This window comes from Brassica rapa, chromosome A04 (assembly GCF_000309985.2).
Source record: "Brassica rapa cultivar Chiifu-401-42 chromosome A04, CAAS_Brap_v3.01, whole genome shotgun sequence".
Classification (NCBI taxonomy): Eukaryota; Viridiplantae; Streptophyta; class Magnoliopsida; order Brassicales; family Brassicaceae; genus Brassica; species Brassica rapa.
Window position 1 is genome coordinate 11,418,709 of NC_024798.2, and position 18,368 is coordinate 11,437,076.

Here is an 18,368-nt window from a genome sequence, read left to right on the forward strand (position 1 = left end):
GTCTATGATCACAAAGGATCAACAATATCTAAGGTACTTCTTGATTGCTTAGAGGAATGGGATATCAAAAGGGTGTATGGCATAACCGTAGATAATGCCACAGCTAATTCTTCTGCATTGAGGCGGTTTACTGAAGCTTTTATTGAGAAAAATGGCGCTGATGCATTGGTTCTAGATGGGAAGTATCTGCATTTTAGGTGTGCTACTCACATTCTCAATCTGATCGTTAAAGAGGGTTTGCTGGAGATAGAGAGCAGTGTCAATGCCATTCGTAATGGCATTTATTTTGTGAGGTCTTCAACTCAGAGGCAGATTTCTTTTGAGCGACATATAGAATCAGGAAGACTTCAGAGAGGAAGCTTACCTTTGGATGTGAAAACTAGATGGAATTCGACCTATTTGATGCTAGAGCAAGCATTAAAGTTCAAGGTGGCTTTTGAGAAGATGGAAGCTGAGGACAAGCCCTACAACGACTACTTCAATGAGATTGTGGATGGACAAAAACGAGTTGGACCACCAAGTAAAGAGGATTGGGAAGCTGTTGATAGGTTAGTCCAGTTCTTAATTATCTTCTACCAGGCTACTTTGGTTCTGTCTGCATCAAATCATGTTACTGCGCATAAGTTGTATCATGCGATCGTCACAGTAACAAGGAACATTAGTGCTTTAAGCACCGCTCCTGGTCCTGATGAGAGTTTAAGGTCTAAGGCAGCAAACATGTTATGTAAACTTGGCAAGTATTGGAATCCATTTGGAACTAATCCTGAGAAGATGAATAAGCTTGTCATTGTTGCTGGTGTTCTTGACCCTACCAAGAAGATGAAGGTTACCACAAAGTTATTTGAGAAGCTGTATGGAGAAGACTCGGTTCAGGTTAGTCTTTTGAAAGGTGAAGTCGAGGACATTTTGAAGAGTTTATTTGATCAGTACAACAGTTGCAGTAGCGGCAGTGCTGGTGAATCTCAAGGACCGTCTTCTCAGTCTCAATCTCATGGACCGTCTTCTCAATCTCAAACTCAGTCACAGGATCAGTTAGGAGAGGAAGTTTCTCAGCGGACAGTACTTGGTAATGGCCTTGCTTATGAGAGCATGAATGATATCTACAAAGAGCTTGTTTAAGAAACAGGATTTCAAGAAAAAACCAGTGAGTTGGATATGTACTTGAAAGAGAGTGTGGAGATTCCAAATCTTATAGGCGGTTCAGAGTATGATGTACTCTCTTTCTGGAGGTTTAATAGTGCAAAGTATCCGGTTCTATCAGTGTTAGCTAGGGATGTACTTGCAATGCAAGTGAGTTCAGTTGCATCTGAATCTGCCTTCAGCACCAGTGGACGCATTTTAGACCCAAGCAGAAGTTGTTTGACTCATTTTATGATTGAAGTATAATGTGCACAGAGCAGTGGCTCAAGTGTGAGATTAGACTCAAAGGAAAAGGAATCACAGGAAAGGAACAGATGCTTAAGCTGTTAGAAGAGCAAGATGATCTTATGAGAGGTATAATTTCTGGTTTCTAATCTCTTTAATTCGTATGTGCAAATTGCAATGTTCATTACTCAATTGCTATTATGTTACTCAATGACCACTGATCTTTGTGTTACAGAATTTGAACCTGTGTTTCAAGGTTGAATGTTGCTGCCTTGCTGGTTTGCTGCGCATTAAAAAGAGTCAAGTCAAGAGTTTGAGACTGAGTAATGAGTATCAGTTTGTTGTTGTTGTGTTTTGAATTTGCACTTCTTCAGTTTTTAAACTTCTTGTGGTTACTTAATACTTATGGTAAAGCTTGTCCTTAATCGTTTTATATTGTGATTCTAGTACTAAGTTGTGGTATTGTTATGAACTTGTTGTTTTTTATGAAGATATGATGTTTGAAAATCGTCAAAGAATTAGAATCTTATTGCACTTTTGAAGAATTGCAGGTTTTTGTACAGGAATATAGGGTAATTTCTCGGGTATATAGGGCAATTTGGACCCATATACTGTATATCCGAACCGAGATTAAAGAAACCCGACCCGAAAACCCTTAAACATACCCGAAAACCCGAAAATCGACCCGAAAACCCGGAAACCGACCCGAAAATTTTAAGAACCGAAAAATCTCGGGTATTAACGGTTCTAAAAGTTTTAACCCGACCCGACCTGAACCCGGTAAGACCCGAACCGATCCGGAACCGAAAATTTTAAATTACCCTATCGGGTCCTAAACACTTAGACCCGACAGACCCGAACCCGAAGAGACCCGACCCGAACCTGACCCGAGGACCCGAATGCCCAGGCCTACTTAACACTACGTCATGATCACACGATCTTGGAACGGTTAATTAATCTTTATACATTAAAGATTTTCCTCACAACGATTCTATAAAATTCAAATTCATCTCTACCTAAATTTTCTTGATTATTTGGAGTGCGTCCACTGATTCTCTCTCTGTTGCGAAAGTGATGAAATTTTTAACTTTTTATTTATTTTTGATGACTGTATCAACACTCGAGACTACGGTGATGATTGGTTCGACTGTGGCTTTAAAAATTTAGTTGTAGATGTTTAGCTGTAAATAAATTGATTGTAGCTGTAAAGTTGTTATTTTTTTTTTTTTTTTTGAAACTTAGCTGTAAAGTTGTTAAAGTAGACTTTTTCTGCAGAAACTTTTGTTGTAGTTAAATTTGTTGTAGGTGTAAGTTATAAGTTGTAGTATTTTAAAATAAATTATATGAAATATGTGCTGTATATATAAAATTATTATTTTAAATAAATTAAAATAATTTATATTAATATTTTTTTATAAATTATCAAAATTTATTGTAATTTAAAATGTGATATGTAAATAATATTTATATTATTTAAATATCTTAATAATTAAAAAACACTCAAATTAAAAATTAAAATATTTATAAAAAGGTTTTACTATGATTATATAATTTATTTGATATTATAGATATTTTTTTTCATTTTATAGATTCTACAGCCTATAAAAAGATGATGTAACATTTTTGCCTAAAATACATAAGAAAAAGTTTTGTTTTTTTTTTGCTGTAGTTTTAAAAATAAAGCTAAAACATGATTGGTAAAACTAAATAAAAACTTGATGTAGACTTTAATTTTTAAAAGTAAAGCTACAGCATGATTGGTAAAATTTACTGATTTAAAAATAAATAAAACTAAAGTATGAAGAGAAATTCCAACCAATTATCCCCTACATCTCGCAACATTTGCACAACAAATAGTTTTTAAGAAGAAGATGAAAAACACATATTTTTCATAGTAAAGCTTTCCTGCAAAGTTGATAATTTCTAATTGGTTAGTGAGGCTAATAACTCTCCGACTCTTTAGTCAAATCATAGTTTGTTTCATGTGTTCCCTTCTTTTTTTATGAATCTTTTTCTCCTCTAACCTATTTATAATATTTTTCTTTTCTTTTGTTTTCAAGGTATTGGCAAAATCTATATACTTCAATGCAGTAAAAGGTAAAGCTAATAATTTAGGTCAATTCTGTTTTTGAAAGATTAAATTAGTTCCAGTTCGCTGGCATATGATTCTTCGTTGTGGTCGTAGTAATTCAAGGAAGAGAAGTATGAAGATCAACATAAGAAGCACCTCAAAAAAATATTATGATATCAAAAAGATAGAAAATGGGGATTGAGAAAATCGAGTGGTGAAAGAAAAGAGAACTCATGTCTACCTCTGATCAAGATCTAGCTTCAGCTTAGTTTTCTTATTTTTTAATTTTTATATGGTGGTATTGTTTTTTGATCAACATACGTTTTTGTAGATTTTTTCAGAAACAAAAAAACTTTAGAATAAATATAGCATCGAAAATGAAAAACAAGATAAAAAACAGAATATATTCTGTTTCGCAGTATGGGGTTTATATACAATTATGAAAGTAAGTATGGCATTTTTTCAAGGTTATAACATGTTTTTCCATGTAACGTATAGATTATATACTGATGGTGGGATGGGTGATGAATTAAATCAGAAAACAGCAAAAATACGTCAATTATCTACGAGATTAAAGTTCGTATTGTTATTGCATTTGTGCTACATCTATACTTCCCTCAGTTTTCATATTTAATGATTTTGGATTAGCATCAATATTTTGCATGCATTTTGGATCTAAATTGGGCTGTTATAAGTTATAAATATCTCAAAAAAAGATTTTAAATCTACCAATAACTCTAAAAATAACATTTCTATTCACTGTATTTTTGTAATATATGTTATATAATAATAAAATAAAGAATAATGCACGGGAGCTAATACTAGTATTCTAATAAGTTGGCGGTTGGCCGAATCATTTTTCTATTGGGTCTGTTTTCGAAAGATTTTAACGGTTAGGATATCTTTGTTGTGTTATGGCCTATGGGTGATCAGTGGTGAATCTACAACCAAAATGGGAAGGGCATCTTCCCCTATAGATTTTACCAAAAAATGAATTTTATTTAGTGGGGCTTATTGGATTGATGATTTGTGGAGATTTGGAGATATGCCAAATTCAAGGGGTTTTATAAAAAACTGGGATTTGAGAAAATTTTTAGGAGGTAATTAGAATGGAATTTGGAGATTTTAGAAAAAAATAAAATGAATAATTTGAATTTCATTTTTAAAAAAACAGACAAATTATTATACTTGCCCAGAAGATATGAAAACTACATCTGAAAACGTCAAGATTATATACTCAGGATTATAGTGCCATGTTAAGAACAGAAACATCTAAGGATTGGGAATTTGTGGCTTGGCCATTAGGTACATGCAGCAAACCACTCTATCTTTTTTTTGAGAAAAAAACACTCTATCTTTCTCAATTACATATGCAAAGATGGGGTCTCAGTACATTAGTTAGAAACTGTATATCTGATTAACCCTCACAGATCACTTTTATTTTCCTGCAAGCAAAACAAAGAGATAAAGCCTAATGACAATAGACAACTTCGTACCAAATGCATAGCAATATTGTAATCATCTAAAGGGGACTAATTTCTACTCAATTTTGATTAAGCGAGCAAAACAAAACTCATCTAGACTGTGACAACAAAGATTTTCAAGTAAATCGAAGTACTAAAACACAAAGAACACTATGTATGTCCCACAATTGATGCCATAAGACAGAAGAAGTTTTAGTAATTCCACTTCCCAATGTAATTGTTTAGTCACTGCACACACAAGTCCATGCATAACCATAAGACTGAAGGGTATAAAACTCAACAACAGTTCAGTTGAAATCTTATAATAGTGATGATCAAATTGGTCCACGCACTTGGCAAAAACTATGCAGTGTTTGCTGTATTCGAAGATGGACTGGCTCGCTGACAAAATGAGAGGCTGCGGCCATACTGTCTCGGCTACTCACGACGACATGGACCAGAACACAAGAGACATCATCATGACTCTTGATTCATGAGGCAGTTACGTCCGGTTCTTTGCATGTTCCATCACCACAGATCCTTGGCTTGTGGTATCAGTGGCCAGCAAGTTTCACTCGGTATCAATGTCCGTATATAGGAAGAAGTGGAAGGTTCGGGTCTTCGATAGAAAAGGTGTGTCAATCAATTTTGTGACTTGTGATGAGATGGTTATGTTATTCAGAAGTTATATAACATTGTTGTTAAGTAGTTACCTTTCGATGTTGCCGGTCTACTGTGACTGAGAACTTCGCCGTCCGTACTATCACCAGAGAAGAAAGGTTTCTTGTTTTGAAAGGGACTCTTTGATCTGATTTTTGACCCCTTCATTTCTTTCTCAGTTTACGAACATACGAGAGCGACAGACCATTTCTATGGTTTGATCATTTTATTTCTGGGTTTGTAGGTTTAAAGAGAGGAGATATAATAATCGTGTTTTTCTTCTTTTTGAAATTCCATCTCTTTACATGATATTCATTGCTATTGTAATTCAAGTGTAAATAATTTTTTCTAATAATTCACAATAATTCTTGATATATATCATTGATGAAATCCATATTTTCCAATAAAGGTGGATTTGATAGGATTTGTACAAATGTTATATCCAATAACCTAGTATTTATAAGAGCTGAGTTTTTATAAATATCATATCCAATAAGAGAGGATTTGGTAAAAATCTAGTATTTGATGAAACCCTCAGTTCAATAATATTTGTTATGGATTTTGGAGTAATTAATTAAACTAGACCGTTTTCCGCGCTATGCGCGGATAGTTGCTATTATATATTTTCATTGATTTTGTTATATGAATATTAAATATTGTAAATTTTTCTGTGTTTATAAACTATTTAGCGTTTATGATATAGTATAAGAAAAGAGATATTTATGTTTTTCGTCACATTTTTTGAAATACTTTTTTTTTGTTAGTGGGCATAATATCAAAACTAAATTCAGAATACATAAACAGTTCTCAAAATATCAGAAAGTTATTCTTAATTACGTTTTCTTTATCATAATCTTATGAGTTGTACATTGAAAGTTTAGCCCTAAACCATGTATTAAACTTTTACTCTTATTTTTCCTTTGAAGTTTTTGATTTTTTATTGTTGTGTCAAAGTAAAACTGTGTGATTGATAATGAAGTGAATGATAGCTTTCGATGCAAATAAGAATTATTAGTCAGTATGTATCAGACTGCTAAGTTTATATTTTTTTTTTAAATTTTTTATTTAAGTGATATATTTGCCACCATGAAAACTTTAATCTCCGATTACTTATGAATTGCAGCTGATTGAACATAAATTCTTGGTTACGATCCACATCTTCACGATAAGTGCCCACAAAGAATTTGTGTCATGTCAAAAGTGAATCATCCAAGAGCTTAAGAACAACCTATTTGCTTTAAGTTCTAAGCTTGCTTCTTAGAAATCAATCATTAGATATTAAAGTCAGAACAATTCGTTTGAGATCGATCATTGAGGGATTATAAAAATTCTTATGCATCAAAGCTTACTATAAAATTTGCTACAAATGCAAAAGGATTTCCAGAATGGTTTTACTGACTCTTGTAGACATTCCTAGTTGTGAGCTATCACCATATTGCTACATGTATTTTATTTAGGTATATACGCTTAGCAAATTACATATGTTTTGAATATTAGTTTCATAATCCAAATGAAAACAAAGTAAATACTTTTTTGTTCTTACTTTCTATAATATTTTAGCTAATTACTATATTTTAAACTTGAAAATATTATTAAATCTTAAATATCTTTCAACTTTCGGAATGATACAAACTAAGATAATAAAAATACATAAATTTCATAGAATTGCTAAATGTAGTATTTATGAGGGAGAATTTCAAGTTTACCACATTGTTTATACTATTATTCATGTTTACTTTCACTGAAAAGATATTTTCCAAATACTTTCTTCGTTAAAGAGGTAAAAGACATGTATATCCTTATTTTATAGATACATAAATATAAATTACTATTTAAATAATTTTTTTTATTTTTTATAATTTTTGAATTATAAGTTTTTATATTCAAAATTTTATAATTTTTTTGCAAAATATGTTTTTCAAATTTTCTTTTTGAAGTTTGTTTTTAAATTTTTTAATTATTTTGATATAATTTTAAGAAATAAAATTTTAGTATTAGTTTATTTATTTTTAAAAATTATAAACTCCATCCTCCAAAACTTCCCTCAAATCTAAACTTAAATTCTATATTAGTTAATCCTAGGGACATAAATGTCAATTTATCCCTTTAAAACTAAAGGTAAATATGGTTAAAATAAACTTGAAAATTATACCAAAAAATAGTAGTTTAAACAATTTATCTATTTATGATTAGGAAAAGAATATCTTTATGTTTTCCAACGTGAGTTGGAATCTAAATATTTTGTAACATATGCGCAAATTATATATATTTAAGAACGTTAGTCTAATAATGCAGTGATGAAAAGAAAATCATCATTATCTATTCTATCTGTTTTTATTAACTTAAAAATAAAAACTAATTACTTAATATTGTGTATATTTTTTATTTGTCTTTTATTTAACTGATAAATTTTATTTTTTCTGTCAGCAACTTAAAAAATTCATTATATTCTACAAACCAATCGGGTAACTCCACATCCACATAGACAATAAAATATTTAGAGTTAAAAACATTGAAACACATGGAAAAAGATCAATGTAAAATAAAAGGGCAGAAAAAGCATGTAAAAGTAGTTTTTTTTTTATCAACAACAGACTCATACTGACTCTGTGAACCACTCCGGTAGATGTTGATCCATGTGAACGACAAACGACGGTTGTTTCCTGACACTGCGTGCTAGGCTATCCGCTCTTGAAAAGAACGCAAAATTCAAGAGCGGATAGCCTAGCACGCAGTGTCAGGAAACAACCGTCGTTTGTCGTTCACATGGATCAACATCTACCGGAGTGGTTCACAGAGTCAGTGTGAGTCTGTTGTTGATGACAAAAAAAAAACTACTTTTACATGCTTTTTCTGCCCTTTTATTTTACATTGATCTTTTTCCATGTGTTTCAATTTTTGTTACTTTATAAAACTTTTTATTCATTTTTATTTAAAACGTTCCTTTAACTTAATAGCTTACTTTATTTTTGTTTTGTTCATAAATTTTAATTATCTCTCTTTCAGTTTCATAATGTAAAACTTTCTAGAGAAAATTTGAAGGTTGAAAATGTAAGATGTCTTGATATTTTTAACTTTCTTCAAATTTTTGTTAACTAATAATACTATTTTATTGGTTAACTCATTTTAAATGTATATTCTTAGTAATATTTAAATAAATATTGATTAGTTTTATGACCAACATATCATATAATATAAGACATGGTAGTAATTTAGAGCCTTTTTATCGTCAGATTTTTGTTTATTGGTGTAATCAAGCATTGGCATTTGTTGCTGACTCTGTAGGTTACTCTGGTTGTATTACTATGAAGTAATATTATTAATAATATTTATATAGAAACTGATTAGTTTATTATTTTATGTTATTTTCTTTTATTCATTTAGTTTGTTTTTAAGTTATTTATATGAACCCTAAAATTGTGTAGAAGTATTTAATAGCTTCTTTCAATATTTACACAATTATAACAAATTAAAGTGAACAGAAGTTTGATGCTAGAACCAAAGTTTGAAAATTATTTATTTTTGCTTAAGTAAATTTTTTTTGACAATTGGTTTCTTCGTTTAAATATATTTATAGATTATAAAAAATAATATTATATTTTAAAATATTATATAGATCGTATGATGCATATAAATCTACTGTTACAGTATTTTGAATAATTTTATTCATGTATATTTTTTATTTATTTTTGTATTTAGTCAATACTCATCATGTTTGATTATGTTATATTTATTAGACACATATATGTATCTAAAAGACTCCCAATAGATACGATGTAATTTGCATTCATTCAATTTTTTTTTAGAAAGTTATCCTTAATAAATCATAAAATGTTAAAGAATTATATTATTGTAAATTAGATTACGTTTTTTTTTAGTCTTACTAATACCAAACTTGTGTAATCCATCATCAGTTTGTATGAGGATGTGCCAATCTGTATGTTTTGACAAAGTTTTAGATATAACGTTAGCTAATATATTTTATGTTAATTTTCCAAAAATTAGCATATATATCAAGGTAATTTTCTGTATATTTTTTCCTTATTACTTTATTTTTATTCTGCTTTTTTTATTTCCCTAAATATGTTTCTATGAAATTCCTAAATTCTTTATGATATAGTGTCGTTTGGTAGTTGAATTTTTTGTTGTTTTTCCAAAGAATTATCATATCAAACTATTTTTTCATGTTTTCTTTTGTTAAATTATGATATAGTGTAGATGTATCACATAAATGATTTCATCAAAATCCTCGGGAGAATCACGTCCAACTGCTGCTTCTCAAAAATCACTGCCTGAAACTTACTCGGTCAATGGATCATCACCATCAAAAAATTTCACCTTGGTGCTAGCAGATATCAAACATTGATCTAGACTACGGAAATCCATGGTTTTCTCCCAAATCTTATAAAAAATAAGCATTAATCCTCTCAGAATTCAACCAATTTACTTAGATGACAACTTTTTTTTTTTACAAAAGCATCTTAATTACGCTTCTATAAGTACTTATCATATTAGCAATGACTCACAAACGTTTGTGAGCGATTCCACTCGATCACGCAATACGACTTGAATGAACATCTTGGACACTTGTCTGATCTTATTCGTTTCAAGTATGGCGACTGGCCACGGATAAGAGTATTGAGTTTTTGATACTTCTTCTTCATCGTCTTAAGATTTTTTCTCTTTAAGCCTGGAACACTTCTTAATCCCGTGTCGCAGCGGCAATAATCTATGTGATGTTCATATAACAGCAGAAGAAAATAATAAGACTGTAGTGAACTTTAAAAATCTCTCAAGAGCATAAAAACCAAACACAACAGAAAGAGGATCTTTAAAAAGGTGTGATTCAGATTCTGTAGCACCACAATTAGAGGACAATGTTCTTATACGGTCCTAAAATGCTATCAATAACAATAGGATAGTTTTTTTCTTTTAAATGTGTCGAGGAAGAGAGCTCTATATTTGGTTCCAAACCTGTACATATGCTCAACAAATTCATCTATGAAGACAGGGCAAGCACCTGAGGTGAAACACAAAACAATAAATAATCCAAATCTCCCAACCAAAACCGGTATTTATGTGGTAATAGCTTTACCTACAGTGTACAACAATGAGTGGATCTTTGGCATTATCTCTATTGTCATAATGCAACATATTCTTGCGGAGGGTAACCAAAACAATGATTCAAAAGAACAAAAGCTCTTACTTATACTCTCATTTCCATTCTCACGGTACATAAAGAAAACAAACTCGGAGAAGTCCACCTTCAAAGAGGATCACATAAAATATTAGATCACTGGGCAGCTGGTCAAGAAGAAAAATGTAGGAACTAATTGTGTAGGAGACAAAAAAACTTACCATTAAGTCCAGTCGTGACATCAACCTGAATAACTCATCAAAAATGGAACTTCTGCCATATAATTCAAGGGGGGAATAAGCGAAAGGATTAGAGAACTTATTCAATTACCCAAATAATCCTCCCTGAAAACATGCAACAGAGGCGGAAAACCCGTGAAATACCTGAAACTGATAGACACGTTCAAGATCAAATCATCGCAAGACATTCTTCTCAAAAACTGTACCCATGAATCACAGTGAACCGTAAGGACATAAGAAAACGTTTTAGGAAGTTGATATCATCTGCTATGAGTAACTGGAATCAAATCGTAATGTATAAAAATCGCAGATTTAAGAATTTGATGTCTTATCAACTCATCGAAGCTGGAATCGCAGCTCTGTCTTTCCCAGACAGATATCTTTGAAGAACCGAGAGAAGCCCCTGCCAGTTAATGAGTCGAAAACCACAGAAGCCCCTGCCAGTTAATGAGTAGAAAATCACAGAAGCCCCTGCCAATTCCACTATCCTAACTCACGGTTCACAGCCCCCAAGTGCATGGGATCGAATAAATCATTTTCATTTTGATAACAATCCAATGAATTCAGTAGCTTCTCACCACACTATGTTAAAAAGGGTAAGCGAAAAATACATTCGCAGAGAAAAACAGGCTTGACAGAGATTGATCTTTCTGCTACAATTCTCTCTTCTCCATAGAATTTGTTCAAGACAAAAGTTCTGTGAAGCAGTCAGAGAAGTTTCAATTGTCAAATCTTGTGACCTCCGTCTTCATCAGGTTCACGGAAAAGCTGAAAAAAATAAATAAAGGCCATAAAGATGCGAACAAAACACAGAAGCCCACTCCAAATAAAAAGAAAACGTGAAGCCCATAAGCAACTTAAACCTGTATGACGTGTCCAAACGAATTGTCATGATTGGCTGATTATTTTGGGTGACGTGGCAGCCTAAAGACTCAGCATATGCTGCTTTTAGTATAGTATAGATATGTCATCCTTACAATCTCAAACATGGAGTTCAATGCTCCTCGTTTTTTTCCTTTGAAAATTTACCGCATAAGATAAAACTTTCTAGATCCACCATTGTGGGTGATTGTCAATATTGTATTCTTATGTGGATCCATTATGTATTTTTTTTGTGCCGTTTATCTGTAATATTAAAAGAGAAGTCATGATTTTTTTTATGTGTGATATTTTAAATGGATCATTCTTGGAAAATTGCTTACATTATTTTTTTTTGGTATTTTCATAACAATATCATAACAAGATATTTAATTCTCTTTTTATTCCATCAAAATATTATTAGATATGGATAATTTCAAAAATATATTTATTCCATCAATATATAATTATAGTTGCAAATAACCATTTATAATAGAGAAAAAGACTAGGATAGCACCAAACCAAATTTTTGTTCCCAAAGTAGCACTCAAGGCTCAAAGTCACAAAAATAGGTTTCATTAAAGAGGTAAATATACACTTATACCCCTTGGGTTAATTAATCCAAGCCTTAGGGTTTAGAGTTAAGGGGTGGGGTTTTGGAATTAGGGTTTAAAATTTTATAAAAAATAAATACTAAAATAAAAAATAAAAATTTTAAAAACAGTTTCAAAAAGTATTTTTAAATTATAAAAAAATTGAAAAACAAAATAAAAAAAATTTCAAAAAAAAATTATAAAAATTTTGAATCTGAAAACACATAATCTGAAACTATAAAAAAATTTCTTTTTTTTATTTTTTTTTATTTTTATTTTTATTTTATTTATTTTGTTTATTTTTGTTTGTTTATTTAATTTTAAACCAAGGGTATTGGAGATATTTTACCCTTTAATGAATGTCATTTTTGTGACTTTCTCCTTCTAGTGCTATTTTTGTGACATAAACTTCAAAAGGTGCTATTATTGACAATTGCCCTTTATAATATACTTAATAATAATAACATTTAATTATATTCTAGAGTTAATACTGGCATATGATCTGATTAGTAATAATAATTAATATTTATTATGCAAATAAAATAATGTTAGAATTTCACCATGCAAATAATAAAATCGAACAAATATTAAAATCCTAACACTATTGTATTTGTGGAAGCACCGTAGCCTATTGGTTAAGGTTTAAAGGCTTCTACACCTAGGTCTGGGGTTCGAATCCCAGACTATGTAATTTATTACAGATTACAGGAAATCCATGTTTCAAGTCCCGGAGAGAGCGGTTTATTAAACAATTATGCAGACTACGGAAGAAATGCTTGCAAAGGATCTTCAACATGGTGCAAGTAAATCTGGCCGGACGTGGATCTTCATAAGACGGCTCAGGTGATGCAGTTAGGCGTAGATCTTCATAAGGCAAGTAGTATTGTCGGTTGTCTAATCGTCTATGTAATCTTTCCTATATCATAATTGTAAGATTATAATAAATCAGCATTAAAAAAAATACTATTGTATTTGCATGATAAGTGTTATTATTATTAATCATGTTATGCATTATATATGTATCAATATTTGTTTAGTTATTGTGTTAACATACATGTATTGATAAATATATAATATTTTAAAATACATTTCTATGGATTCAACCATATACTGGTTTTGTAATAAATTGCTTTTAATATATATATATATACTATAGTGATGAATTTTTCATGCGCTTTCCTCGAAGGAGATTGAATTTTTATCTTCAGGTGCAGATGGAGGCATAGGAGATGCAGATAAATGCAAAAGATACTTAGGAGGAGCCTCAAGAGCACTTAAGCTTCCCTCCATCATTTCAACAACTCTGTTCATCGATGGGCGATCTGATGGGCATGCTTGAATACACGACAATCCAACAAGAATCATCTTCCTTGCAAACTCTTCATCTTCGTCTTCTGTTATCTGATCTTCTAGATACCTTTTACAATCTCCCTTTTCAAGACCCTGATAGATCCAATCTGGGAAATACATTGAACTACTGTTGCTGTCTGATACAGTGTTCCTATTTCTTGCTCCCATCATTTCAAGTACCAACATTCCATAACTATACACATCTGACTTGTGAGAGACTCTCCCGTAGATTCTTGAAAACACTTCGGGTGCGATGTAACCGATGGTCCCTCTTGTCTCTGACATCCACAAGACACTTTCTTTACTCCCACAGAGCCTGGCGAGTCCAAAATCAGAAATCTTGGGACAGAAATCTTTACCCAGCAGTATGTTCTGTGGTTTTATGTCGAAATGAACAATCCTTGTCTTGCAAGCATAGTGCAAGTACTGAAGGCCTCTTGCAACTCCGAGTGCAATATCATACATCTTTCCAAGGTCAATGCGCAGGGAGGGCTGGCTCGTTATGAACTTATCGAGTGAACCATTCTCTACAAATTCATATATAATTGCTCTTTTGGACCCTTCGTAGCAGAAGCCTAGCAGAGAAACAATGTGGATATAGGATGTTCTGCTCATACTCGCCACTTCGTTAATGAAATCTTCAACATTTTTCTTGGATTCTTTTAAGACCTTTACTGCAACCTTGAGCCCTTCACAAAGGTTTCCTTCATATACAATTCCATATCCCCCTCTCCCGATTTCTTGAGCGAACAAGTTTGTTATTTCCTTCACCTCAGCGTAGCTATATCGTTTCAGCGGTATAAGTTCCTCAAAATTCTCTATTCTTGGATGTTCTAATGCTTCTATCTTGTTCAGAAAGTATATGAGCATTGATAGAATCAATAATGTCAAACATATAATGAGGATTAACACTGCACATGAAACTGACTAGTGTTATATATAGGTAAATTTTGTATTGGAAAGATATAAGCAAAATTTATATTGCTAGAAAACTAACCTCTAGAACCCGTCAAGAGATAAGTAGAGCTAGTTGGATCAGCTCCAGCCGAAGACTTTGGGAGTTCACCAGAACTTGTTTTTATGCATTTGATTCCAAGTAAAGAACCGGAGAACTCTTTTATCCTGTTAGGATAAAAAGAAAAGTCTTCTTTGCAGCAAAACTGATTTGCAAACTTGTCGAAACTGCAAAACCCACCGGTTTTTAAACATTGTTTACATGGTCTCTCATTGATATCGAGCTTCACTTCGAATCCTTCTCTCAATACATTTTCCAAATTCCAGGCTTCTTTTTCAGGTATGAAACCTGCAGGAACAATAACATCCGAGATTGTTCGACAAGACTGGTAGTAATGTTCATTGTGATACACTGAACCAGTCCCCCCATTTGAACAAGTGAAATTCTCAAGGTAATGAAAGCGAGGGTCGCAGTTAGAGAAAACGATGAGGTTCTTGTAATTTGGAAACAGCTGAAAGATTTTAGGAGGAAACATTGTTTTGGTAAATGATAGAGTAGAGCAGAAGGAAACTGAATAATCTTGTCTTACAAGTTTAATAGTTTTGAATGTGTTATCTATGTGAAGGATATTGAAAAAGATGTTGGAGATATTTATAGAGGTTTTGTTAGAAACTCTGTCGCAGCTAAGCTTCAATAATGGATGGCCACAAGGCTCACCACGATTCTCTCCCCAGAAGGGGAATGTTGCGGTGAGGTTTCCACACTCAAAAACAGAGTCGCATGACAAGAAAGCTTGGTTGCCTAGAGCACAAGGAACATAATGAAACAGGAACATGAACAACGTTACAAAACAAACCCCTAGTGATGGAGTATCCATCATTTTATTTAAAGTATAATTCTTTCTGTTTCTTGGAGAAACTGTTGTGATGAGGAAGATTAACAGTACAAGAAAATTTTTCAGAAGGAAACAAAGGTCCTCTGTTTATTAACCAAAAAAAAATGAAAGAAAGGTCTCTGTTTCACACTTTGGTGAGAACACTGGACTTCAGACTAGTAGTCTCCGTTAACCCTACAGATACGAATCCTGGATAAGGACTTTTTGTAAGCTCAGAACCAATTATAGTCTGAATGGATTATCGAGTTTGTTGCTAGTTGATAACATTAAATTTCAATTAAATGCAAAGAGATAAGATTTCATTTACTTGTTGAACAGTAAGAACCGGACGAGTCTTTCCATCTCCAACAAGAAAGATATGCCTTTTGTTAATTTCAACGAAGTAAACATTTGGATTAAAATTCAATTAAGACATACAATATTGAAATCCAAATTTGCATTTTGATTTGAAGTCTTTATGTTTGTGTCTACTAAATAAACTTATTCTTTTTTAATAAAGAAATGGAATTAAGTTTAAAGAAAATGTAAAATAAAATTTACAAATACAAAATGCATGGGAGACTTGGATATGTTGAAAGGCCAAGTCAAGAGTGAAAGTGACAAATAAACTCGGAGAGTATATATTTTATACATTGTTAGCACTCACCCATAATATTTAGAAGCTTTCATTTACTAGTCCTTGTGGAGACTCGTGTTAACGTATAAGAAAGACTCAATCATTGAACCCACAACTCCATTTCTTTGGATATTCCTTGTAAAGAGTCATTTGAAGCTTTCGGTTTACTAAAACTTCTGATCCATGCTTCTTCCAATACTTTTGAGCTGCGGGCCATGGTTTATAAAACCAATTTAAATAGGATCTGTATCCAATTTCATGAAAAAAACAAATGCCTGTTGAAAACTGTGGGAGAGAAAACTAGTGTAATCAAAATTTGTAATAACATAATTTTTGGGGAACCATAGTTTCTGTGATAATCACACAAACACAACAAATTGAAAAGACAGAAAAATGTGTAAAGAGTTTCTACCGATTTTAGACTGAATTTTATGAAAAGCTACCTAAGTACCCCTTTTCAAAGATCAAGCCAAACATAGTTTGTTTTATACAAGAGATTGAAATGCTTTCGCAAAATTCGTCAAATAACCAGATACAAAGAATAAAACAACAAATCATGGCAATATTGCGTTTAATACTAGATATGCTACACTAAACCACCTAAAAACTAAGTTCTCTAAGGCTAAATCAGGATGCAGAACATGTGGAGTCTAAGAATTCATGGTCAATGTATCTCTCTTTTCTCTTGTCTTGACCTCTTCTTCATTTAGTTCTCTAAGGTTGGCCAACTTTCCGATTTACTATAAATTTAGAGAAGTGGTGAGGAGGAGTGGACGGGGACGAACAGGCGACGACTTAAGGACTAGGAGGAGTGGGAAGGACTAGTGGCGACTAGGAACGAAGGATGAGTGGAGTGAACGGGATCAAACGGGCAAGGACGTCCGGACGATGGCAAATGGGCGAGCACGTGGTCAGGGCGAGCAGGTTCACTGTTGTCTCTTCTTGTCTTCCGTTGGTTGTTCCGTGTAACCCCATTCAATTTATTAATGTTATTTCGTAAAACGTAGAGTTTTTTTAATGAAAGTTGTTTCGTAAAAACTGTATCGTTTTGTTTAACAAAAGTTATTTCGTGAAAAATGTTCCGAAGTAACTTATACAAAAGATGTTCTAAATTTTGTCTATCTTAGTTTTATGAAATTTTATTTCGTATTAATTTTGTTTTAAGAAATTTATATTCCGTAGAATGTTCTACATAAAATAAGGTTCTCATTAAATCCTTTTGAAAGGATGTTTTCCGAATAATCCTTGTTCGTGGTAAATTATTTTATACACTTTCCGGAAAGAGTTATACGAAGCGTATTCTGATATATCGTTATTTAAACTGAAGCCTATTCTGATATATCGTTATTTAAACTGGTGCAGCGTATGTAGAATTATTCTCTAAACATTTCCGGATCGGTTACATGAACAACACATTTTGCTATGTTTTAAGTGATCTCAGACGTCGATATTTCTATGACTGATATTTACCCCAACAATTAGCCCTTAATTTGTTAGAGTTACGTGTGATTTTGACAAGGTTATGATAAGTGTTTAAGCATGATCAAAATTGCTATGTGAGTCACAGTTCATATGTAAACAGTCTATAAAAGGTAAAATCATAAGTTTATAATTGCAAAGAGTAGAGTTGATGCGTATCTATCATATTACCGTCTCTTTTCTGTCTCGGCTTGTTTATATTCTCATCCTAGGTCCCATCTTTCCATCTTTCCGTAGACTTGTATCTATCATCTTTCTATTTTTCTCTTTCCGTAGACTTGTATCTATCATCTTTCTATTTTTCTCTTTATGAGTCATTGGTTCAGTTGTAAGAAGTGACTTTAGCTTTAATTTTTATTTACAACCTTAAATACTACCAATTATGCTTTATCTTAGTTTTAAAGGTACAACCAAAAAACTAAAACTACAGCAAAAACATACAAAAAATGGTTGTAAAAATCTTATTTTCTAAAGCTCCATCTTTTTAACTGTAGGAAATTTTAAAGCTACATTTCTTAAAGCTAAATAAAAAAATTCTACATACTAAATTATAAAGTAAATTTTCTACGGTTACAGCCTAACCAATCACCCCCAATTATCTCCAATATCCAAGTCTATCATTTTCGGAAATCTTCATTTTCCCTTTTTTTTCTCCCTTATTCCTCTCAAAGCAAGTAAACCTTCATT

General features: G+C 32.1%; 1 protein-coding gene across 1 annotated transcript; it reads right to left on the minus strand.

Moving 5' to 3' along the window:
- Positions 1–13,494: 13,494 nt before the first annotated feature.
- Positions 13,495–15,226, minus strand: LOC103864158 (LEAF RUST 10 DISEASE-RESISTANCE LOCUS RECEPTOR-LIKE PROTEIN KINASE-like 2.7). The gene is made up of 2 exons (XM_009141920.3): positions 14,734–15,226; positions 13,495–14,647 (listed from the first exon to the last, which is right to left on the minus strand). The coding sequence occupies exons 1-2, from the start codon at positions 15,224–15,226 to the stop codon at positions 13,554–13,556; spliced, it is 1,587 nt and encodes a 528-aa protein (XP_009140168.2). The 3' UTR covers positions 13,495–13,553.
- Between the last annotated feature and the right edge of the window lie 3,142 nt (positions 15,227–18,368).

Coding starts and splice junctions, on each gene's coding strand:
- LOC103864158 (XM_009141920.3), bottom strand. CDS start 15,226: ATGTTTCCTCCTAAAATCTTTCAGCTGTTTCCAAATTACAAGAACCTC. Junction 14,648..14,733: donor TCTCTTGACGGGTTCTAGAG/GTTAGTTTTCTA, acceptor TTTCATGTGCAG/TGTTAATCCTCATTATATGT.